This window comes from Bombina bombina, chromosome 4, assembly GCF_027579735.1.
Source record: "Bombina bombina isolate aBomBom1 chromosome 4, aBomBom1.pri, whole genome shotgun sequence".
NCBI classification, from domain to species: domain Eukaryota; kingdom Metazoa; phylum Chordata; class Amphibia; order Anura; family Bombinatoridae; genus Bombina; species Bombina bombina.
In genome coordinates, this window is record NC_069502.1 from 1,081,962,946 (window position 1) to 1,081,987,474 (window position 24,529).

At 37.0% G+C, this 24,529-nt stretch overlaps 1 protein-coding gene across 2 annotated transcripts in view; it reads right to left on the reverse strand.

Annotated features, from left to right (window-relative positions):
• The window catches only part of EPAS1 (endothelial PAS domain protein 1), a 260,593-nt gene that overhangs the window by 94,767 nt on the left and 141,297 nt on the right, over positions 1–24,529 (reverse strand). For both annotated transcript variants that reach the window (XM_053712255.1, XM_053712256.1), the window contains exons 3-4: positions 9,549–9,700; positions 8,941–9,025 (exon numbers count right to left, since the gene is read on the reverse strand). In XM_053712255.1, coding sequence (XP_053568230.1) covers positions 8,941–9,025; positions 9,549–9,700 — 237 coding nt within the window. The remainder of the gene's footprint in view (positions 1–8,940; positions 9,026–9,548; positions 9,701–24,529) is intronic.

Consider the following 24,529-nt stretch of genomic DNA (forward strand, 5'->3'; position numbering starts at 1 on the left):
CAGCCAATAGGATTTCAGAAGCTCTCGTCCTATTGGCTGATTTGAATTTGAATAATCAAATCAGCCAATAGGAATGCAAGGTATGCCATTTTGAAACGGCTACCATGCATTTAACTTCAGGGTACAGCGGTGAACATATGAAGAGGATGCTCCGCGCCAGATGGGATGGCTTCCAGGATGGATCTGCGCCGCTGGGATGAAGAAAGAAGATGTCCCCAAGATGGATGAATGTGTCGCCACCTGGATGAAGACTTCTTGCCGCTTGGATGAAAATGGATTTTCGGACTTCAGGAACCGTGAGTAGATATTCTGTGGTTAGTATTCGGTTTTTGTTTGTTTGTTTTTTGGGTTTTTTTTTTTTTTTAGATTAGGGCTTTAGGCTTTTGTAAAAGAGCTGAATGCCCTTTTAAGGGCAGTGAAAAAGAGCTAAATGCCCTTTTAAGGGCAATGCCCATACAAATGACCCTTTAGGGGCAATGGGTAGCTTAGATTTTTTTTTAGAGTTAGGTTTTTATTTTAGGGGGTTGGTTGGGTGGTGGGTTTTACTGTTGGTGGGACTTTGTATTTTTTTTTTACAGGTAAAAGAGCTGTTAAACTTAAGGCAATGCCCTACAAAAGGCCATTTTAAGGGCTATTGGTAGTTTATTGTAGGCTAAGGGGTGTTTTTATTTCAGGGGTCTTTCTTATTTTTATAGGGCTATTAGATTAGGTGTAATTGTTTTTATTTTTGATAATTTTGTTTATTAGTTTTTGTAAGCTTAATGTTTATTATTTTTCGCAATTTAATGTTTATTATTTTTTGTAATTTTAGATTTTTTAATTTTTTTCGTAGTATTGTTTTTTTTTTTAATTTGTAATTTAGATTTTTTAAATGGTAGTATTTTTAAATACTTAGGGGTTAATAGCTTTTATTAGTGTCAGCGATGTCAGGAATGAAAGATTAGGGGTCAATAATTTTATTTAGGTGTGGGGGAGCGGAAGATTAGACTTGGGGTTTATGTTAGGTTTAAACGTGTTTAGACTTGGGGTTTATGTTAGGTTTAAACGTAACTCTTTTTTTCCCCATAGACGTCAATGGGGTTGCGTTACAAAGATTTTTCATTACGCACTTCAGGTGTTTTTTTTCTAACACTCTCTCCCCATTGACGTCTATGGGGGAAAGTATGCACGAGCATGTCAAAGCAGCCCTTGGATTTTGTGCGGTATGGAGTTTAATGCCACCATATCGCATGCACAACGAGGCTTTTCAGTAACTCGTAATGGCAGAGATATGGAGAGTGAATTAACGCACATTTTTTGGCGTTAGTTACGCACCTTGTTTAGCGCAAAACTCATAACCTAGGTGTAACTGAGCAAAAACAAAGCTAAACCACTGTATGAGAAGAGAAAAGAGGAGGCCTACCCTCTCTTTCTCTTACTATGCATGTGTTAGCAATCAATTATGTTTATACCCTAGCTGGCACCTAGCACCTTTACAATCCATAATGAACGCTTCTGCCAGGCTCATCTTCCTTACACATCGCTCTTCATCTGTTACACCTTTCTGCCAATCCCTTCACTTGCTTCATCTTGCCTGTAGGATTAAACACAAAATTCTCACTGACATACAAGGCCCTCAACTGCACTGCTCCCCCTATATCTCAGACCCTGTCTCCAGATAGTCTCCCTCCCGTCCCCTTCGCTCTGCTCACGATCTCCTACTCCTCTCTCGTTACCTCCTCACATTCTCGTTTACAAGACTTCTCCAGACTGGCTCCCATCTTGTGGAACTCTCTACCTCGCTCCACAAGACTATCTCCTAGTTTTGAAAGCTTCAAGTGCTCCCTAAAGACTCTACTGTTCAGGGACGCTTACAACCTACACTAACCTTTCCAAATACCAGTTCATCTCCTCCATTACTATCCGCCATGAAACCCCTTAGCATGTAAGCCTAATAACCCAGCTGTTTGTAGATCCCCTTCATAAGAGCTGACTACAACAGTGCAACTCTTGGCAAGGCCCTCTAACCATCTGATCCCTATAAATGTTACCTTGTATACCGCCTATGTTTATAGCACTGCGGAATCTGTTGGCGCTCTACAAATAACCGATAATAATAATAATAATAAAAATACCACATCCACATGATCAGGGTTGTGATTGGTTAGCAAGGTACAGATGAATCATGGTAGTCAAAAAGCACACAAGTATAGAATCATTTGGCAAAACAAATATGCATTAATCTTTCGCAAAATGTGTCTCAAACATGATTTTGTTATTAAAAGCAACTTCCTATTTGTGTTTAATTTCCCTTTAAAGAAAAGTATTTATAGCACACTACTTCTAATGAACATTACGCAACACGACACCATGATTTTCATTTGCGCAATCTGTTTCGCCTGTTATTAGAAAAACAAGTTATGTGAGTCTGTAATAATCACACAGGACAGTTTTTAATTCAGTGACAAATGCTCACAAGCTTCACCCAAAAGTAATAAAATCCTTTTGTAATGTTTAAGTGCTTTTAAAATAACTTATATACATCTGTGGTTGAGATTTTGAAAAGAAATTTGATCAACAGCACTTAAGTTAATCATTATTGTTGTTGTTAAGAAAATAAAACAGGAACAGAAATAGTAAATTATCTTATTACAGCACTCTTAGTTCTCAAATTAAAAGACAACAACTGGTGCTAAATAATTTAGAAATAAAAAATTTAGTTCCTCACTACAGAAGCTTAAAGGGACAGTAGTCCCCTGTACAATATTTTTCTGCAGTCTAAATAACATACTGGGTGAGTTTGAACATTTTAGTTTTAAAATGTTTGGGTTTCATACCCCTGTAATAAATGGATGCAGTAAAAATATTAAGACTGTCCCAATTTATATATAACAGGTCTTTAACACTTTATGGATTTTTTTAATGAGTTACATTTTTAAATATTGCATTGACCTATAAGCATAGGGATTTGTGTCATGTTCACATCCAGAGTGAACAGATTAATATGCTGTCCAACTACATTTTTTAATATTTATTATTATTTATAATTGTTTTGTTACAAACTAGAACAAAATATACCGTCAAATAAAAATATTAAGAAAATCTGAATTTTGATTTTGTAAAGTGGAGAATCTAGCATATTTATGGAGAAACAGATTCAATCATTATAGATCCTACGTTAAAGGAAATCTATGTTCTTAAATAAATACTGCTGTATAATTATTATATGCACTGTACATTTTTCTTTTGGTGTCATAAATTTTAAAAATAAACGGCGAGATTACGAGTTTTGGAGCTATGCGGTGCTAACGAGCAGTTTTTTTTCTCACCGCTCACTTACATGCAGCGCTGGTATTACAGGTTTTTACAAACCCGGCGTTAAAAGGCAAGAAGTGAGCGTAGAGCAAAATTGAGCTCCATACCGCACTCTAATACCAGCGCTGCTTAAGTCAGCGGTGAGCTGGTCGTACTTGCTCGTGCATCAATGGGGAGAGCCGGCTGAGAAAAAGTCTAACACCTGCCAAAAAGCAGCGTACATCTCAGTAATGCAGCCCCATTGATTCCTATGGGGAAACTAAAGTTATGTTTACACCTAACACCCTAACATGAACCTCGAGTCTAAACACCTCTAATCTTATACTTATTAACCCCTAATCTTCTGCCCCCGACACCTACATTATTCTTATTAACCCCTAATCTGCCACTCCGGACATCGCCGCCACCTACATTATACTTATTAACCCCTAATCTGCTGCCCCCAACATCTCCGACACCTACATTATATTTATTAACCCCTAATCTGCCGCCCCCAATGTCGCCGCAACCTACCTACACTTATTAACCCCTAATCTGCCACCCCCAACGTCGCCGCCACTATATTAAATTTATCAACCCATAAACCTAAGTCAAACCCTAACCCTAACACCCCTTAATTGAAATATAATTTAAATAAATCTAAATAAAATTACTATCATTAACTACATTATTCCTATTTAAAACTAAATACTTACCTATAAAATAAACCCTAAGCTAGCTACAATATAACTAATAGTTACTTTGTATCTAGCTTAGGGTTTATTTTTATGTTACAGGCAAATTTGTATTTATTTTAACTAGGTACAATAGTTATTAACTATTTAATAACTACCTAGTTAAAATGAATACAAATTTACATGTAAAATAAAACCTAACCTAAGTTACAATAACACCTAACACTATACTATAATTAAATAAATTACCTACATTAAATACAATTAAATAAATTAAATTAGCTAAATCACAAAAAACAAACACAAAATTACAGAAAATAAAAAACAAATTACAGATATTTAAACTAATTACACCTAATCTAATAGCCCTATCAAAATAAAAAAGCCCCCCCAAAATAAAAAAAAAACCCTAGCCTAAACTAAACTACCAATAGCCATTAAAAGGGCCTTTTGTGGGGCATTGTCCCAAAGAAATCAGCTCTTTTTCCTGTAAAAAAATACAAACACCCCTTCCGGTGGGAGGGCTTAGCGGATGGCAGCACCGAGACCTAGAGCTCCGATATTGAGAGTTTTAAAGGTACTATAATAACTGATTCTTTGCTGCCAATCCATCTTCCCCACAGTTATATCTTGTCGGGTGCTCCTTCAACGGATTTCGCCGACCGATTAAAGCAACTGTGCAGAGCCTGTCATCTGCTCTAGCCCCCGGTAGCGCTGAGGTGCTGAAACCCACGTGGGGTACGAGTAATACACAACACAGCTGGAAAAGACACAAGTATGGAGACAGACTCTCAAACTGAGGACATTTTCACTGCTATGCAGGACTTACTCTTACCAGCGCTAAATAAGCTGGAATATACCCTGCAAACTCTGCTAGCCGAAACCCAGGTCGGGTGTCTCTCGCATGCGGTTCCAAAATGGCGCCGCTTCCCAACAGAGTCCTCCTGCAATTATGCCTGCATGACTCCTGAGACACATAAGAGAAAATATGAGGTGAGACTGAAGGGACAACTACTGATGTTTGCGGGTCTTGGTTCCGCACGCAAAATCAGCAAGGAAGAAAGACCCTTCACAGCCACTGAAGAGGGAGCGATGAATACCGCAAGGTCTGACTCTAAGCTACAGCGCGACTCCCACAAGTATTCTTATTCCTGCCAGCCATTAAAGACAGCAGTTTCCTGGCCTGTATGCCGGTCATACGACAAAGTGTCACCCAGAGACTTGCTGCTAACAAAGATTCAGCTACAGTCTACATCTGAAACGGAGCCGACTACAGACCCAACTACCTGGTTTTCTTTGCTTACCACCCTGGTTTGTCCCGACACATACCTGCACCGATGGATATCTGGAATGACCCTGGAGAAGAGAAGGCTGAGGCTCCATGCAGTGACGGGGGTTGGCTGAGAAGCTTAAGGGCACATTCCAAAGTTTAAGCTAATATTATCTTGCCTGCGCTATGTTTATAAATTTTATCCTCCACGCATAACGGTGCTTTGACAAGGCAATGGTATAACATCTACGTTTCTCTTAATTGAGCATGGTGTCCCCCCCCTCAGCTGATTCACCCGAAAAGCTTGTTAACTGGGGCAGGAGAGAGACTTTGCCGAAAGGACATCTGCATTGTTATCATCTACCCGCAAATGCAGGCTACCAAATTGGGCATCGGATGAACTTCACCAGGCACGCTATCTGTTTTAGGAATATTTGCTCAAATAACTATCTCTGCCCACATATCCACTGTTAAGCTGTAAAATCCATGTTGTTGTTTCAGTTTTTTTTTCTCTTTACCTTGCTTAATTTGTTTAATATGATTCTAACGCTCTTAGCCTCTTTTATTAATGCAGATAGAAATGTATTGTTTCTCGCAGTGAACTATCAGATTTGCTGCAGACAGAGTAAACTACCTGACAGATTTTCTTGATTTAAAGATGTTCTAAGCTGTTGTTAACTTGTTTTACAGTACCCACTTCAAAGCTGTATCTGTACCGACATCCTAATCCTAGCTGTGTATTTGCTTTCTCTTGTGCGCATACAAGCATCATTATGGGCGCAGAGAGGGTTGATCCAAACGGGATATTAATTACTGCCATGTACACTAATCTTAGACTGCACAATTCTCCTATGCTATGTAGACGCTGCAGCCCTCCCAGCACCTGCCGCAAAGCTGTGTTTATTCAGACATCCTAATTGAATGTGGCACAAATCATATACATTTCTTGTGTAGGTAGATAGTTTTTAGTTTTAGGTGCTATAGATATTTTTGATAGTTTTTAGGTTTCTCACTTATCTGCATAGGTTAGCAATGAGAATGTAGTTAGTCTTGAATTGCTTTTGTAATTAACATTTTTCTCAGAACGGTGGGAACTGGTGCTAAAATGCTAAATAGTCAAAACTCTGGGCTGTTTTAACCTATCGGGTATAACCTAAAGCAAGGCTCAGTATATAAAATAGGCCTATAAGAGCTCCAAAAGGGTATATAATCAATCTTATATGTAAAGTGTTTGTAGTTTCTTGAGAGGCACATTTACCCCACCCTACAATCTCCCATTCCATACTCATCACTTATTCTACTGGATAATGGTGTATTGCTTGTATCCTTCTCTAGAATTCTTATATAGGGCCAAGCGTAGCACCTGCATAAATTATATCCTAAAAGGTCCTATACTCTTCACTATGAACATCTACAGCTCATAATTATTATCTGAATTTCTACCTTAGATTAGAGTCAATGTATGAGTATGCACCATAAATTGTGGGGAAATAAAGCCTGATGCACTTCAATGAGTTAAATTCACTGACATTTTGAACTGAAATGCATATACTGGCACATGGTTGGGGGCATTCTCTCACTTCACATTGTGGCTGTTCCATCTTTCATTATTCTCTCCCAGTGGGGGAGGTCTCTACCCTGAATGTGACATGCCCAGAGCCTACCAGATAAACTGTAGTACACACCACAAATTAGTTCAACATATTAGGTTCAGGGACTGCTCTAGCCATAACCATAGCCGATATACCTGCTCTCAGACCATATTCATAATAGAAATAATACACCCCTCTCATTTGGTTCCTTTATGACGGAGCCTACTTCGTCCAATAGGGCCAATTCCGTTAAGAACATTATTATCCCACCTCATTCATTCTTTCTATTCTTTCTCTTTTTTCCCTTTAAGGGTATAACCCATAGTTTACCGTGAGTCAACCTATTGCTTAGTTTTAATAATGTTAGTTTTATTTTATTTTTGTTGATGATGTTTAGTTGTATTAGTTTATAAAATAGCAAAACCCCCAACATCAAGGTGCATGTGCATATAACCCGGATGTCACTCAAACCTATTGAAGATGCTTACAGTTTTTCTTTTTTACTATAAATGTGATTATCATATCCTAATATACCTGATAACGTATTTATCAACTTTGTAATCTCTTAGTTCACCCTGCGTGGTGTATTATTAGACCTGCTTTACTCATGTACCTTGTGTTGGCAATAAATAAAAAAATAAAAAATACAAACACCCCCCCAACAGTAAAACCCACCACCCACACAACCAACCCCCCAAATAAAAAGCGGACAAAAAAAAAACCTAAGCTCCCCATTGCCCTGAAAAGGGCATTTGGATGGACATTGCCCTTAAAATGGCATTTAGCTCTTTTGCAGGCCCAAAGCCCTAACCTAAAAAATAAACCCACCCAATACACCCTTCCTACAAAATGTTTATATATATTTTTTTTTTTTAATAATTTCTTACTATTTACTTTTAACCACCAAGATACCCACCGTTTGCAAGAGCAGGCATCTTGGGTTTCCTGGCTTTAAAGGGATCTGAAATTCAAAATTGTACTTTTAGGATTCAGATAGAACATGCAATTTTAAACAACTTTACAATTTACTTCTATTATCAAATGTTCTTGTTTCTCTTGGTATTTTTTGTTGAAAAGCAGGGACATAAGTTCATAGAGCATGCACGTGCCTGGAACACTATATGGCAGCAGCTCTGCAACAATGTTATCCATTTACACGAGCACTGGATGGCAGCCAGGGCCAGACATGGGATGAAAAAGCAGCCCTATTTTCCGTTGAGTTCATAATATACCCAACTTTTCTCATGGGGATTAGTGCGATACTTCTTCCACCATTTATTTTTTAGAATTAATTTATATAAGTGTGTAATAAAAATGACCAGATTGCTGTTATATAGGCACCCTACAATCCAATTTAATCCATAATTCCCTTTCAAATGCTTATCCATAGTGTGATATGGAGAAGACACTAAAAACTGTTTGTCACTCATAATGTGAATTGACTAGATAATAGAAAAAAGAGAAAAAAAAAAAAACTTACAAGGAAATACCTTGTGATATTTATATGTATAGCTCAGAGGAAGCAATATAGTTGCATTGCCTCACCAGCAAATTTGTAGATGACCGGCCCCAGCTGCTCCGGCCTACCGGGAAATCTCCCAGTGTCCTGGTGGGCCTATCCAGCAATGATGTCAGCACTATTTCCTGCCATGCTCCAGACACCTAGCCAAGTATCTCTTCAACAAAGAATACCATGGGAACAAAGCAAATTTGATAATAGATGAAAATTGGAAACCTTGTTAAAATTGTATGTTCTGTCTGATTCACAAAATACATTTTTTGGCTTTCCTATCTCTTACAGGGAGCTAAGGTTGAGAGGACTGAATACTTACCCCCCATCCAGCTCCTTTATGCTCCCCGCACATCAGTACCTATGGGTTTCTGGGGTTTGGTGACATCACCACGCATTGCTCCTGGGAATGACAGGCCTGTTTGCCCCCCTCGTTTCTGCTCTTAAATCCCCCTAGGATGATGACACTTGGTCGTCATCCGCACTTAAACATTTCAAAGCATGATATAATTTGTGGACTTAAATGGCCCTTTAAGACGTGAAAATATTTTTAAGCAATACATTTATACAATAGAATAAAAAATACTTGTGATTTCATACCGGGTTTTAAACTTAGATTTTCACGAATTTCATCATGATCACATGGGTGGGTGAAATCAAAGATGCTGTGTCCAGTTAATTCAACCTAATCAAAGAAAAAATACTTAATTAAGGAAACAGCAACACCTCTAACTTATGTATACAGATATAATTATATTATATTTAATTAAAATTCTCATATTAATTATATAATTTTCATATAGAACTCTATGCTGCTTTCCATATACAGTGGAGAGAAGAACAAATAAATTAACCTTTAAACCCTCTGAAACTCTTGGGGAAATATTTACTTCTTACAAAATACATAATTCATGAAGTGAGGGCTACGTGCACTTTACAATATCACCTCATTTTTTAAATGTGCAAATGTGTTACTTAGCCATCTGTTTTGTATCATTTTATTTATGGTGGGTTTTGTTTTTCGTCTTTTTATATACCATAAATGATATTTAAATGGGCATGAATTGACTCAATAAACCAAAAATGACCAAGACACAGCAATTGGGTTTGCTTTACTCGTTCCTTGATATTTACAACAACAAAAAAGAGAAATACAAGAGTTTTATATCACTTTTGGAAAGAAAATCAATAACTTTAGGATTGCACACCTGAGTTAGACCCATGTACTTGCTGATATTTTCAGACAGAAAGATCATGTCTCCATCTTGTGTAACTACAGCAACAAAACCCTCCAGAGCCTTCAGGTACAAGCTGTCCATCTGCTTCTCAGAATCTGTGTCGATATCGTTGTCTGCACATACTGTAAGGCATAAAGACAAATGTAGTTTTATAAACAATAGGGAAAATATTAGAAAAAATATGCACTCAAATACTTGTGAAATGTTTACATGAGATGGTGTGAGCTGAAAGTAAGCTTAGGAGCCAAACCATTTTTGGTTCAGTACCTGGGTAGCACTTGCTGATTAAATGGCTACATTTAGACACCAATCAGCAAGCGCTACCCAGGTGCTGAACCAAAAATGAGCTGGCTCTTATGCTTACATTCTAGCTTTTTTTTTTTAAATAAAGATACCAAGAGAACTAAGAAAAATTGATAATAGGAGTAAATTAGAAAGTTTAAAATTGCATGCTCTGATTCATGAAAGTTTAATTTTGACGATACTATCCCTTTAACTCTGTGGAGCAGTGTCTACCAAAAGCAGTAGGTTTAAAGAAAAATTGGCCAAGAAAGGAAGATACACGTGATATGGGAGAACTTAAAGTATTTACAAAAATCATGAAAACTAAGTACCGGTTCTTAAAAATAATTACTGATTCTCCCTAAACTAGTGGTATTTATACAAGGAAACAAAATTTCAATCGTATCAAATCAGAAACTGAATGACAAGTTTTAAATCAATATCAATTAGGACTACATAAACTTGGACAATTTTTTTTTTTGTGAATTTAAATTTTTTATTTTTTTGTGGATGTCTAGAACATTTATTGCATCTTTTTATTAAGTGATTTTCCTGGGGAAGGAAGTTTTGTTTGAAGGGTACAAAAAGTACTGTTTTTTATGTACAATGATAGATATTTTATTTTAATCAGTAAATTTATTTTGAATAATACTTCTGTGTAGATATTTTTAATAGCGCAATTAGGTAGCTTTTTGTTTTATATCTAAAGTTTCTGTTTGGGATAAATATTGAAACCAACCCCTTTGTCCTCAATTGCAGCAGAAGTATAATCATAAGCGCAGAGTGCCTATTGGAGATATTTCATACCTTTTAACACATTCAGTCACGCTAACCCAACAAGCACAAATTTCGCTTGAGCTCGGGTGAATGTGTTTACGTTCAACTTGTAATAAATAAGCAAGTTAGCGCTGTCACAATATTGCTTATCGCGACTCGCACAAACAATAGAGCGCTACTTGTAACATGGCCCATAGTCAGACGTAGCTGTAAAGGGATAGAAAACCTATATTGAAAAGTTACCATATATGTTTATATTAATCAATAAACCGTTTAAGATACGAATTGAGCAGATGCTTAGATAAAACTGTGCAGCCTCTCTATCTTACAAACGAATGATTTGTGAGATTTATAAAGCCAGCTATGAACATGACCTTTTGCCTACCATGGGATTTGCAGTAATTTCTCTTCCAAAACTTCAAGGACGTTTACTTTTCCGAAAGAAATGGTAATGTTAGTCAGTTGAGGTCATGGCTGTGACCCAAAACAAAATACTTTGCATCCTGCTTCCCATAGCACACTGAGGGCTTTACTGCTGTAGCACAGGACACGGTCTGCTCATTGCTGTCACTAAACAGGTCATACAGATTACAGACGCTTGTGCCATCTTATTTTATATTATTTAGATTCTAATATAAAGTCATGGGGCATAAATGGGCACCGTGGTCAGGAAATAAACCACTCTCTATTAATACAGTAGTTTAGTTTTGTATACTTGAAGTGACATGAAACCAACAATTGTCATTTCATGATTCAGATAGAGAACACAATTTTTTTTACTTCTATTATCAAATTAGCTTTGTTCTCTAGTAATTCTTTGTTGAAGAGATATCTAGATAGGTAGTGTGCACTGTCTGGAGAACTACATGACAGGAAATAGCGCTGCCATCTAGTGCTCTTGCTAATGTATAACATTGTTATAAAACTGCTGCCATCTAGTGCTCTTGCTAATGTATAACATTGTTGAAAAACTGCTGCCATAAAGTGCTGCAGACACGTGCATGCTCCTGAACTTACCTTCCTGCTTTTCAACAATAGATAACAAGAAAACAAAGAAAATGTGTTAATAGAAGAAAATGAGAAATGTGTTTAAAATTGTATGCTCTATCTGAATCATGAAAGACAATGTTGGGGTTTTATGTCCCTTTAATGCAAGAAGATCCAATATACACTGATAAAGGTAACATATGTATACACATATATTACACATACAAGTTAAACACATAGTTAAAGTATCACTTGTGAGCTGCAGAGAACTGTAGTAGCTGTATTTGCACATCCCAACTTGGTTACTACCTTGGCCACCAGAAAGGGTTCAACATTAAATAAATAAAATAGGCTTTAGATTTAAAAAAAAGATATTTATAGAAACAAAAGCTGTCTAACCTCTTCAATGTTGTAGGATGAAGACAGTCAGAGAACATCATTCATATGAAATGATAGCGCGGGACGAGATATCGCTGGAGCATGCTACCATCACCACTTGATATTACAGCCGTCTTCGCTCGAGTGAGATCTATACTGTCAATGGGTATCGCGACCTCACCAACTTGCACTAGCATTACAAGTTGAAAGTTATAAGTTGCATTAAGCAACAGCCAAAACTGTGCTACAATATTTAGTGCGACTTGAGGCCTGAAGTAAACTATAAGGGTAAAATAAACATACCTCACAGAAGTCTATAGGGAGAAGAAATTAGCGCAGTCGCATATTCCGAAGTTCTGAAGTTACCGCTCCTTTTTACTTTGAGCTCAGTTATTGTGCTAATAATACTAATTTAGCGTGCCACTTGTAATCTGGCCCTCAATGGGCCGAGCTTGCAGAATTAGCAGACATCCTTAACTTGTATCTCTTATTATACACAAAGGGCCTGCTGAGCTGCTGCTTCCTCTTGATATTTTTATATGTTTTTTTTAGAAGATAGCAGTATTCTTATTTTCAATAGGCAAATGTAGCTATTTCAGATGAAAAAATAAATGTAAAGGAACAATCTGTAAAGAATTTAATACACTACTACAGGTAAAATGGATCACTAGAGACAAATTCAATGGGATAAAAATTGACAGTAAAATGTGTTGTACAAAGCGTTGCCACGTCCAGTAGAAAACTCATCAGCAGGTCTCAATCTAATAAAGTGACATTTATCACTGAAGCTCTCTCATATGAAATGCTTAGACTTAAACTCTTAAACTCAAGCTAAAAATAAATCCAGCAAACAAGCTTTCATTAATCTTCAGTGTCAGGATGTACGCTGTACTCAAGCTGAACAGTGTTGCTTCCATAGATGTTTGCGAATTTCCTTTTAAATCAAGAATGTCCCCACAAGAAGCAAAAACGTTCAAGACAGGAATGTTCAGAAATGTATAATGTGGGCCAGCAATTGCTCTAACAGACTTAATCTGAAAAACAAGCAATGGTGTTCCATAAGACAGGATACTTATTTTTAGCAATAAGAGAGAGAAGAGACGGAGTGAGATATGTAAGCGAACTTTACAAGCACTGAATTTATAACAGCCCATGTGACCAATCAAAATAATTGCACCAAAATGTCAGTATTGATTGTGTAGGTGTAAATATAAGGATGAGGGTCTTGCTGTCACTGGGTCATCACAGCTGCAGATGGCTCATACAAACAATCTAATTATATTTACAGATAGAAACAGTGAATTACAGACAAAAAGGAATATCGCACAATGCTCAAAGGTCATAGCCTAGGGCCTATTGTACAGTAATATTAAATATGAATTATATTTATTTATATATATATTAAATTCATGTTCCTGTCCTAAATAAATCAATGTTTTCTATATGCATCTAATACTGCAGAATTAAATTCAATTGCAATTTTAGCAGCTTTCAATTTACACTTTTGAATTCATGGTCTTTCATATGCATGACTGAACATTTCCTATCTGTCTGTCTGTATCTACACATATATGCATCTTGTCTTGGTTTTTGGTCTCCTGTACCACGCTACGACTATCTCCAGAGACTATCCCACATTGTTGGTTATTTGCTTACATATAGTAACAACTGAATCTCCTGCAGTTTACAGATTAGATTGAATAGTACAATATTTAGGGCTAGGTTACAAAAGGAGCGTTATTTACCCGTTTACAGGCACGCATAAGCATGCACACGCAAATACATACACAAGCACGCGCACATACATACATAAGAACACACACGCACATACATAAGCATGCACACGCAAATACATACACAAGCATGTGCACATACATAAGAACACACACGCACATACATAAGCATGCACACGCATATACATACACAAGCATGCGCACATACATACATAAGAATACACACCCACATACATAAGCATGCACACGCACATACATACACAAGCATGCATGTGCACATACATAAGAATACACACGCACATACATAAGCATGCACACGCACATGCATACATAACACACACCCACATACATAAGCATGCACACGCAAATACATACACAAGCATGTGCACATACATAAGAACACACACGCACATACATAAGCATGCATACGCATATACATACACAAGCATGCGCACATACATACATAAGAATACACACACGCACATACATAAACAAGCATGTGCACATACATAAGAACACACACACATACATAAGCATGCACACGCATATACATACACAAGCATGCGCACATACATACATAAGAATGCACACACACATACATAAGCATGCACACGCAAATACATACACAAGCATGTGCACATACATACATAAGAACACAAACGCACATACATAAGCATGCACACGCATATACATACACAAGCATGCGCACATACATACATAAGAATGCACGCGCACATACATACATAAGAATGCACGCGCACATACATACATAAGAATGCACACACACATAAGCATGCACACGCAAATACATACACAAGCATGTGCACATACATACATAAGAATGCACACACACATACATAAGCATGCACACGCATATACATACACAAGCATGTGCACATACATATATAAGAACACACACGCACATACATAAGCATGCACACGCATATACATACACAAGCATGCGCACATACATACATAAGAACACACACACACGCACATACATAAGCATGCACACGCATATACATACACAAGCATGCGCACATACATACATAAGAACACACACACACACATACATAAGCATGCACACGCATATACATACACACGCATGCGCACATACATACATAAGAATACACACGCACATACATAAGCATGCACACGCATATACATACACAAGAACACACACGCACATACATAAGCATGCACACGCATATACATACACAAGCATGCGCACATACATACATAAGAACACACACACACACATACATAAGCATGCACACGCATATACATACACAAGCATGCGCACATACATACATACATAAGAACACACACGCACATACATAAGCATGCACACGCATATACATACACACGCATGCGCACATACATACATAAGAATACACACGCACATACATAAGCATGCACACGCACATACATACATAAGAACACACACGCACATACATAAGCATGCACACGCATATACATACACAAGCATGCGCACATACATACATAAGAACACACACACACATACATAAGCATGCACACGCATATACATACACAAGCATGCGCACATACATACATACATAAGAACACACACGCACATACATAAGCATGCACACGCATATACATACACAAGCATGCGCACATACATACATACATACATACATAAGAATGCACACGCACATACATAAGCATGCACACACACATACACAAGCATGTGCACATACAAACATAAGAATGCACATGCACATACATACATGCACACACACATACACACACATACATAAGAATGCACACACACATACATAAGCATGCACACGCATATACATACACAAGCATGCGCACATACATACATACATAAGAACACACACGCACATACATAAGCATGCGCACATACATACATACATACATAAGAATGCACACGCACATACATAAGCATGCACACACACATACACATACATACATAAGAATGCACAAGCACATACATAAGCATGCACACGCACATACATTCACAAGCATGCGCACATACATACAATACATAAGAATGCACAAGCACAACATAAGCATGCACACGCACAAACACAAGCATGCGCAAATACATACATAAGAACACACACGCACATACACACGCATATACATACACAAGCATGCGCACATACATACATAAGAACACACACGCACATACATAAGCATGCACACGCATATACATACACAAGCATGCGCACATACATACATAAGAATGCACGCACACATACATACATAAGAATGCACACGTACATACATAAGCATGCACACGCACATACACAAGCATGTGCACATACATACATAAGAATGCACACGCACATACATAAGCATGCACACGCACATACATACACAAGCATGCGCACATACATACATACAAACATAAGAACACACACGCACATACATAAGCATGCATACAAATATACATACACAAGCATGCGCACATACATACATACATACATAAGAATGCACACGCACATACATAAGCATGCACACGCACATACACAAGCATGCGCACATACATACATACATAAGAACACACACGCACATACATAAGCATGCACACGCATATACATACACAAGCATGCACACACACATACATACATAAGAATGCACACATACATACATAAGAATGCACACGCACATACATAAGCATGCACACGCACATACATACAATACATAAGAATGCACAAGCACAACATAAGCATGCACACGCACAAACACAAGCATGCGCAAATACATACATAAGAACACACACGCACATACACACGCATATACATACACAAGCATGCGCACATACATACATAAGAACACACACGCACATACATAAGCATGCACACGCATATACATACACAAGCATGCGCACATACATACATAAGAATGCACGCACACATACATACATAAGAATGCACACGTACATACATAAGCATGCACACGCACATACACAAGCATGTGCACATACATACATAAGAATGCACACGCACATACATAAGCATGCACACGCACATACATACACAAGCATGCGCACATACATACATACAAACATAAGAACACACACGCACATACATAAGCATGCATACACATATACATACACAAGCATGCGCACATACATACATACATAAGAATGCACACGCACATACATAAGCATGCACACGCACATACACAAGCATGCGCACATACATACATACATAAGAACACACACGCACATACATAAGCATGCACACGCATATACATACACAAGCATGCACACACACATACATACATAAGAATGCACACACACATACATAAGCATGCACACGCACATACACAAGCATGCGCACATACATACACAAGCATGCACATATACATACATAAGAATGCACACGCACATACATAAGCATGCACACGCACATACACAAGCATGTGCACATACAAACATAAGAATGCACACGCACATACATAAGCATGCACACACACATACACATACATACATAAGCATGCACACGCACATACATTCACAAGCATGCGCACATACATACATACATAAGAATGCACAAGCACAACATAAGCATGCACACGCACAAACACAAGCATGCGCAAATACATACATAAGAACACACACGCACATACACACGCAAATACATACACAAGCATGCGCACATACATACATAAGAACGCACACGCACATACATACACAAGCATGCACACATACATACATAAGCATGCACGCGCACATACATACATAAGAATGCACACGTACATACATAAGCATGCACACGCACATACACAAGCATGTGCACATACATACATAAGAATGCACACGCACATACATAAGCATGCACACGCATATACACAAGCATGCGCACATACATACATAAGAATGCACACACATATACATAAGCATACACACGCACATACACAAGCATGCGCACATACATACACAAGCATGCACACATGCACATATACATAGAAATGCATGCACACCTACATACAGAAGCATTCACAAAAACATACACAAAGATGCATATGCACATTTATATTTACAGCAGCATTCACTATTAAAAAACACTTTCCTCTCCACCTTAGGCCTGGCTCAGTTTTTGCGAATTACTAACATTCAGCTGGATTACGAGTTTTGCATTATGAGTGAAAAAGCATTGTTATGCTTCATAACAATGCTTTTTCCCCCTAACGCTGCTATTACAAGTCTTGCAGGTATAGGTGTACCGCACACCTTTTTGGCCATCACACAACGTCAGTACCGCACTTTTAAAAAAAGTCCTTATTCAATGGGACTTCCATAATGCCTGTATAACGAGTTTGCCTGGGAGGCCAAAAAGTGAGCGGTACACCCTATACTGACAAGATCTGTACCGCAATCTAAAGTCAGCAGTTATGAGTTTTACGATACAAAGCTAAAGTGTTAAAAAGTACACTAACACCCCACTATAATAAACTAATTAACCCCTAAACTGCCGCCCTCCCGCATCGCAAACACTATTTAAATATTATTAACCCCTAATTTGCCATCCGCCCACACCGCCGCTATAATAAACCTATTAACCCCTAAACCGCCGCACTCCCGCATCACTACATAAATATATTAACCCCTAAACCTAACGTAACCCAAAGCCTAAGTCTATCCCTAACCCTAACGTAACCCTAACCCTAACACCCCCTAACTTAAATATAATTAAAATAAATCTTACAATTATTACCTAAATAACATATTTAAATCTAAATACAAACTTACCTGTAAAATAAAACCTAAGCTAGCTACAATATAACTAATAGTTACATTGTAACTAGCTTAGGCTTTATTTTTATTTTACAGGTAAGTTTGTATGTATTTTAACTAGGTAGACTAGTTAGTAAATAGTTATTGAGCTCACATTCTATTGGCTGATTCCAACAGCCAATAGGATTTTTTCACCTTTAATTCCTATTGGCTGATAGAATTCTATCAGCCAAACAGAATGTAAGGGACGCCATCTTGGATGACATCTCTTAAAGGGAAACTTCATTCTTCAGCGACCATCGGAAGAAGAGGATGCTTCACGCCGGATGTCTTGAAGATGTACCCGCTTTGCGCCGGATGGATGAAGATAGAAGATGCCATCTGGATGAAGACTTCTGGCCGCTTCGATGAAGACTTCTGCCCACTTCGATGAGGACTTTGCCGGCTGGATGAGGATGGATGTCCGGACTTCAAAAACTGTAAGTGGATCTTCGGGGTTAGTGTTAAGTTTTTTTAAGGGTTTTTTGGGTGGGTTTTATTTTTAGCTTAGGGTTTGGGCACTTCGTAAAAGAGCTAAATGCCCTTTTAAGGGCAATGCCCATCCAAATGCCATTTCCAGGGCAATGGTTAGTTTAGGTTTATTTAGATAGGTTTTTATTTTTACTGTTTGTATTTTTTTTTACAGGTAAAAGAGCTGATTTCTTTGGGGCAATGCCCAGCAAAAGGCCCTTTTAAGGGCTATTGGCAGTCTAGTGTAAGCTAGGGGTTTTTTATTTTGGGGGGGGGCTTTTTTATTTGGATAGGGCTATTAGATTAGGAGTAATTCGTTTTTATTTTTAATAATTTTGTTTATTATTTTTTGTAATTTAGTGGGGGGGTTTTGTAATTTAGATCATTGTATTTGATTAATTTAATTTATTTTATTGTAATGTTAGGTTTTAGTGTAAGGCAGGTTAGGTTTTATTTTACAGGTAACTTTGTATTTATTTTAACTAGGTAGTTAGTAAATAGTTAATAACTATTTACTAACTAGTCTACCTAGTTAAAATAAATACAAACTTACCTGTGAAATAAAAATAAAACCTAAGCTAGCTACAATATAACTTTTAGTTATATTGCACCTTGCTTAGGTTTTATTTTATAGGTAAGTATTTAGTTTTAAATAGGAATTATTTAGGTAATAATTGTAAGTTTTATTTAGATTTATCATAATTATATTTAAGTTAGGGGGGGTTAGGATTATGCTTACAGTTTAGTTAGGGTTAGGTTTAGGGGTTAATATATTTATTTAGTGTTAGTGATGTGGGAGGCCAGAAGTTTAGGGGTTAATAACTTTAGTATAGTGGCACGACATTGGGGGTGACAGATTAGGAGTTAATAGTTTTATTTAGGTGGCGGCGATGTTAGGAGCAGCAGATTAGGGGTGTTTAGGCTTGGTTTTTATGTTAGGGTGTTATGTTAGGGTTTAAACGTAACTTTTTCTTTCCCCATAGACATAAATGGGGCTGCGTTACAGAGCTTTTGTTTCCATGATCGCAGGTGTTAGGCTTTTTTTTAGCCGACTCTCCCCATTGATGTCTATGGGGAAATTGTGCACGAGCACGTCAAAACACTGCTTGTATTTGGGTGAGGTATAGAGCTCAACGCAACCATATCGCCCATACAAGCCGGGTTTTACAAAACCTGTAAGAGCAGCGCTATAAGTAGCTTAAATACCGCCGCTTTTGTAGCGGTCGTTAATTTCCCTATAGTGCTCAAAACTCATAATCTAGCTGTATAATGGCTAATGCAATATTATATTTATGTGAATTTTTATGCCATGAACCTACTGTCATTTTCTTTAGACAAACATGAAAGAAAAACCTTATTATTTAACTATTGTTCAAATCAGCTTCCTGAGATAAAGATCTCAATCACTTTAGAAATCTAAATGCTAAAGGTTTCCTTTCCAGCATTCTCACACACAACTGCCTACTGTGAAAATCAAAGGGAAGTCTGCAGGACATAAAGGAAAGCACTAAATAGAACAACCTAGTGCTTCAAACTTTGAACTGGCAGATGCAGACGACCAGCTCTGATTTGAGAGTGCAGCAGCTGGAATAAAAATAGCAACGGTCTAGTCTGGTGGGATGCACCTAGTATTGTGGTTTATGTAAGGTAAGTTGTAAGAATTCAGGTTATACCCAACAAGTCTGTTTCAAAATAATATACACTTACTCCCATATACGGGTGCAAGATAAATAGCAAGATGTAGCTGTTCTTAATCAATGGTGTGGAAGATAGTGCAAGTATTGAACTGGAAGAGTTATCCTCAAAAATACAATAAAATAAGGATTATCCTCAAAAGTAATTGTTCTCAAAAATAAATGTCTTATCACCTAGGTGTGAAAAAATAACCTGTACACGTGATTAAAAAAACTGTTCTAGAAAAAATATATATATAAATATCCAATGGGAAAAATAAATAAATCAGTTTGGATGGAAAATTCCCTTAATCCGTTATCTTGGAAATGTCACAGCAATCCTGGGTGATGGGTGATGTTAGTGTAGAAAATAAAAATAGAATAAAAATAATAGTGACGATGATCAGTGGAAAGGTACCTAAAAAAGCAAATAGAAAAAAAACATGAGCAAAAAATTGTCTAAAAGGTGGAGCATATTGAAAAATAACTCCCCAAATATGTTAGACGATCCCTGGAGAAGAAATACAAGCTTTACAAATCCTGGTAAAGGTTAAGTCAACGCGTTTCTGGCCTTGAGAGGGCCTTTTTTCGATTTGCTTTTTAGGTACCTTTCCACTGATCGTCACCATTATTTTCATTTTTCTACACTAACATCACCCATCATCCAAGATTGCTGTGACATTTCCGGGATAACGGATTAAGAGAATTTTCCATCGAACTTTTTATCCAGCATTAACTGGTCACTAGGATTAACCAATTTATTTATTTTTCCCATTGGATATTTATATATATATATATATATATATATATATATATATATTCTAGAACAGTTTTTTGAATCACGCGTACACGTTATTTTTTCACACCTAGGTGATAAAAGACATTTATTTTTATGAACAATTACTTTTGAGGATAATCCTTATTTTATTGTATTTTTGAGGATGACTCTTCCAGTTTAATACTTGCACTATCTTGCACACCATTGATTAAATGTCTCCCCTTTAACTGCTGGAGTGTATTACATTTTCCATTGTTCTCTCCAAGTATTGGTGATTGGTTTATGGACAGATATAAGATAAAGAAGCAGGTATATGTACACAATGTGATAAGGTAATGAGATCTGATTATACCTACAAGCTCAACCCATCCAGCTAATTCATATACAGAAATAAGCCTTAAAAAGCAAATCTCATACATTTTATGTATTTTATGCTGCTGGTAAAAAAATATTTGGAAACACATTAAGGGAAAAGCAATTTTATAGTATACTGTCCCTTTAAGAACAACCACATCCAGTTGTGTCTGGTTTTTGGCTTCCAAAACGTTTCCATACAGATACCTGTGTATTATTTAGGTCATGGAATATGTTTAAACTTATATGTTAATAAATATGTTTTAAAGTTCTACTTATATTTTCACTTATATGTCCACTATCTAAGTCCACTGAGACTATTTTCTTACTTCTGATTGCAAACTTTAGCCTTTGGTGCTCCTATTTTTTGTGTATCAAGAGAAATAACCAACCTTTACAAGTGGCTGGTTAATGCTACCACAAGCTTGTGGAAGAAATTAGCACTGGTAAATTTAAGCAGAGATTATATCTCTGGGTAATATTAAAAATGTGCCCCAATTGCCCCAAACTTACATGTGCATATCATTAATAAAAGTAAATAATATGACCATCTGTAAAAAATAACTGCACAAAGCAGTTTTTAGGGGTTAAAGTGAGTGGGTAAGGGGTGTTAGAAAAAAAGTGCCTTTATATAGCGGTCTGTGGGGACTGTGTTATTCCTGTAAATATTTATGTATATGCTTATATATATATATTTATAAATTTATGTCTTAATTTGTGTATATACACATATAAACACAAACATATATGTATATAAGCATATACATATATATTTTAACTTTGAAGGTGATCACTGCGTGACGTACCCCCTTCTCTGCGCTAGATTCTCAGCCGTGACTCATGGCATGAGAACGAGGCTCCCATTGGAGCTTATGGAAGAGCACACTCATGAGTGCAAAGCTTCCATGCAATACAAACATGAGGTTGCGTTCGCATTGTTGATAACTTGTAATACCAGCGAACATGCCAGCTTACTGAGTGGAGCGCAAATATCATGATTGCCAAAGAGCAAATTTGCGCTCCACTCATAATCTGGCCCATAATGTTTACAATTTTTAAAATTCTACACATTGGACATTTTGGAAACTTATTTTTCCCTGTCTAATGGCATTTCTTGCCCGTTCACACAGCTTTTCTTTCAGTATTAACTTTCATATAAATGTTCATTTTATAAAGATAATCATTTTTCTTAATACAGTACCTTTATTTGTTACCTCCTTTAAAGAAGTAACAAATATAGATCAAATCACGTCTAATCTGCTATGCTGGATGCTATGAGTAGATTGGCCTGCCTGAAGTCTCCATTGCATTGTCCACAAAAATTTACAAAATTAATTAGTAGTAATAGCAGGAAGAAGGGATCTCATGGATTTATGTAGCCAAACATTTTCTACAAAGCTTCTATAGCAACCCCATATGCATGGCAAGTACCTCCTAAAATAGTGATCAAACATTGAGCACTTTAAACTGAAGAATAAGGAGTCTTTAAAGTTATTCCTCACAGTGCATTTACAAAAATGTAGATCTTATTTTGATCTAGTCGCTACATCAGTGTAAATCAGAATATCAGACTTGCATCTTGAAGGCATCCATATTATCATATGGATATTAAGAGCTCTTTTTATTATTCCAAGGATTTGCCTTTGCTCAAATCATGAAATGCACTGTAAAGAAGTCAGCAGTGACATTAGGTAAGTATAGATCACAGAGATAGTAGTTACAGTCAAATGTTCCAGCAGAAACAGATGAGGTATCCGTGTTGATGATGCAATAAATAAGTTACCTAATGTGTGGAAGATTTCTTTCTATAGAGGCATTCCAAATGAAATCAGGAGCTCTATGAGAGTAGGTGTCAATGCCACAGGTTTTCCTCAGTGCTGCTTACAAAGCAGACAGCAAAGCAATATATTTGCAGGGGATAAGTGAGCAACTACAATTACTAACATAGATAGATTGGTACTAGTCAGTAAGGCTGGTTGCTTGGCTACATAGGAATAGCTGCCTTGTCATATTAACAGTGTCTTTCAGACCATCTAGCAGCTATTTATTTTTACTGCCTCCCAGAAGTCTACGTACTCTTCTCATGGGTTTATCTAGTATAGGGTCAGATTACAAGTGGTGCACTAATGATAAAGTGTGCGATAACCAGTGTCACTTGACCGTGGTACCATTTGCTTGCAAATTTGATATTACAAGCCCATGGCAAGGTGAGTTAACCAGAGAAAGGTTAGTGCGGTCAAATTCGCTTGAGCACAACCATTACTTTAAGCTTATGGTTTGTACGCGAGCGAAAGCCAAAGCTGTGCTAGAATATTTATTTTTCTATTTCTATTTTAAGATACATAGTTCTCTCTATATATATCTGTATATACAGTGTGTATATATATATATATATATATATATATATATATACTGTATATATATGTATTCATATAGATATATATTTTACAATTTTTTTTATATATTTATAAAATTATGTATGTATATATAAAATAAAATTTTCTTCTATGTAAAGAACATTGGAATGGAAAGTATTTGTACCTTACTTCGGGTTTAGCACAGTTGGTATAACGTGGTGTTGGGTTAGCACGTGAGCAAAAACGGTTAGATATTATTTCTAAGCGCACCCGTAGAAGTCTATGGGGAGAAGAAGTTAGTGGGGTTGCGGTATCCAAAGTCCTGAAGATAGCGAGTATCAGACTTTTATTTGCGCATTAACTTTTTACTTTAAACTTGTAATACGTGCG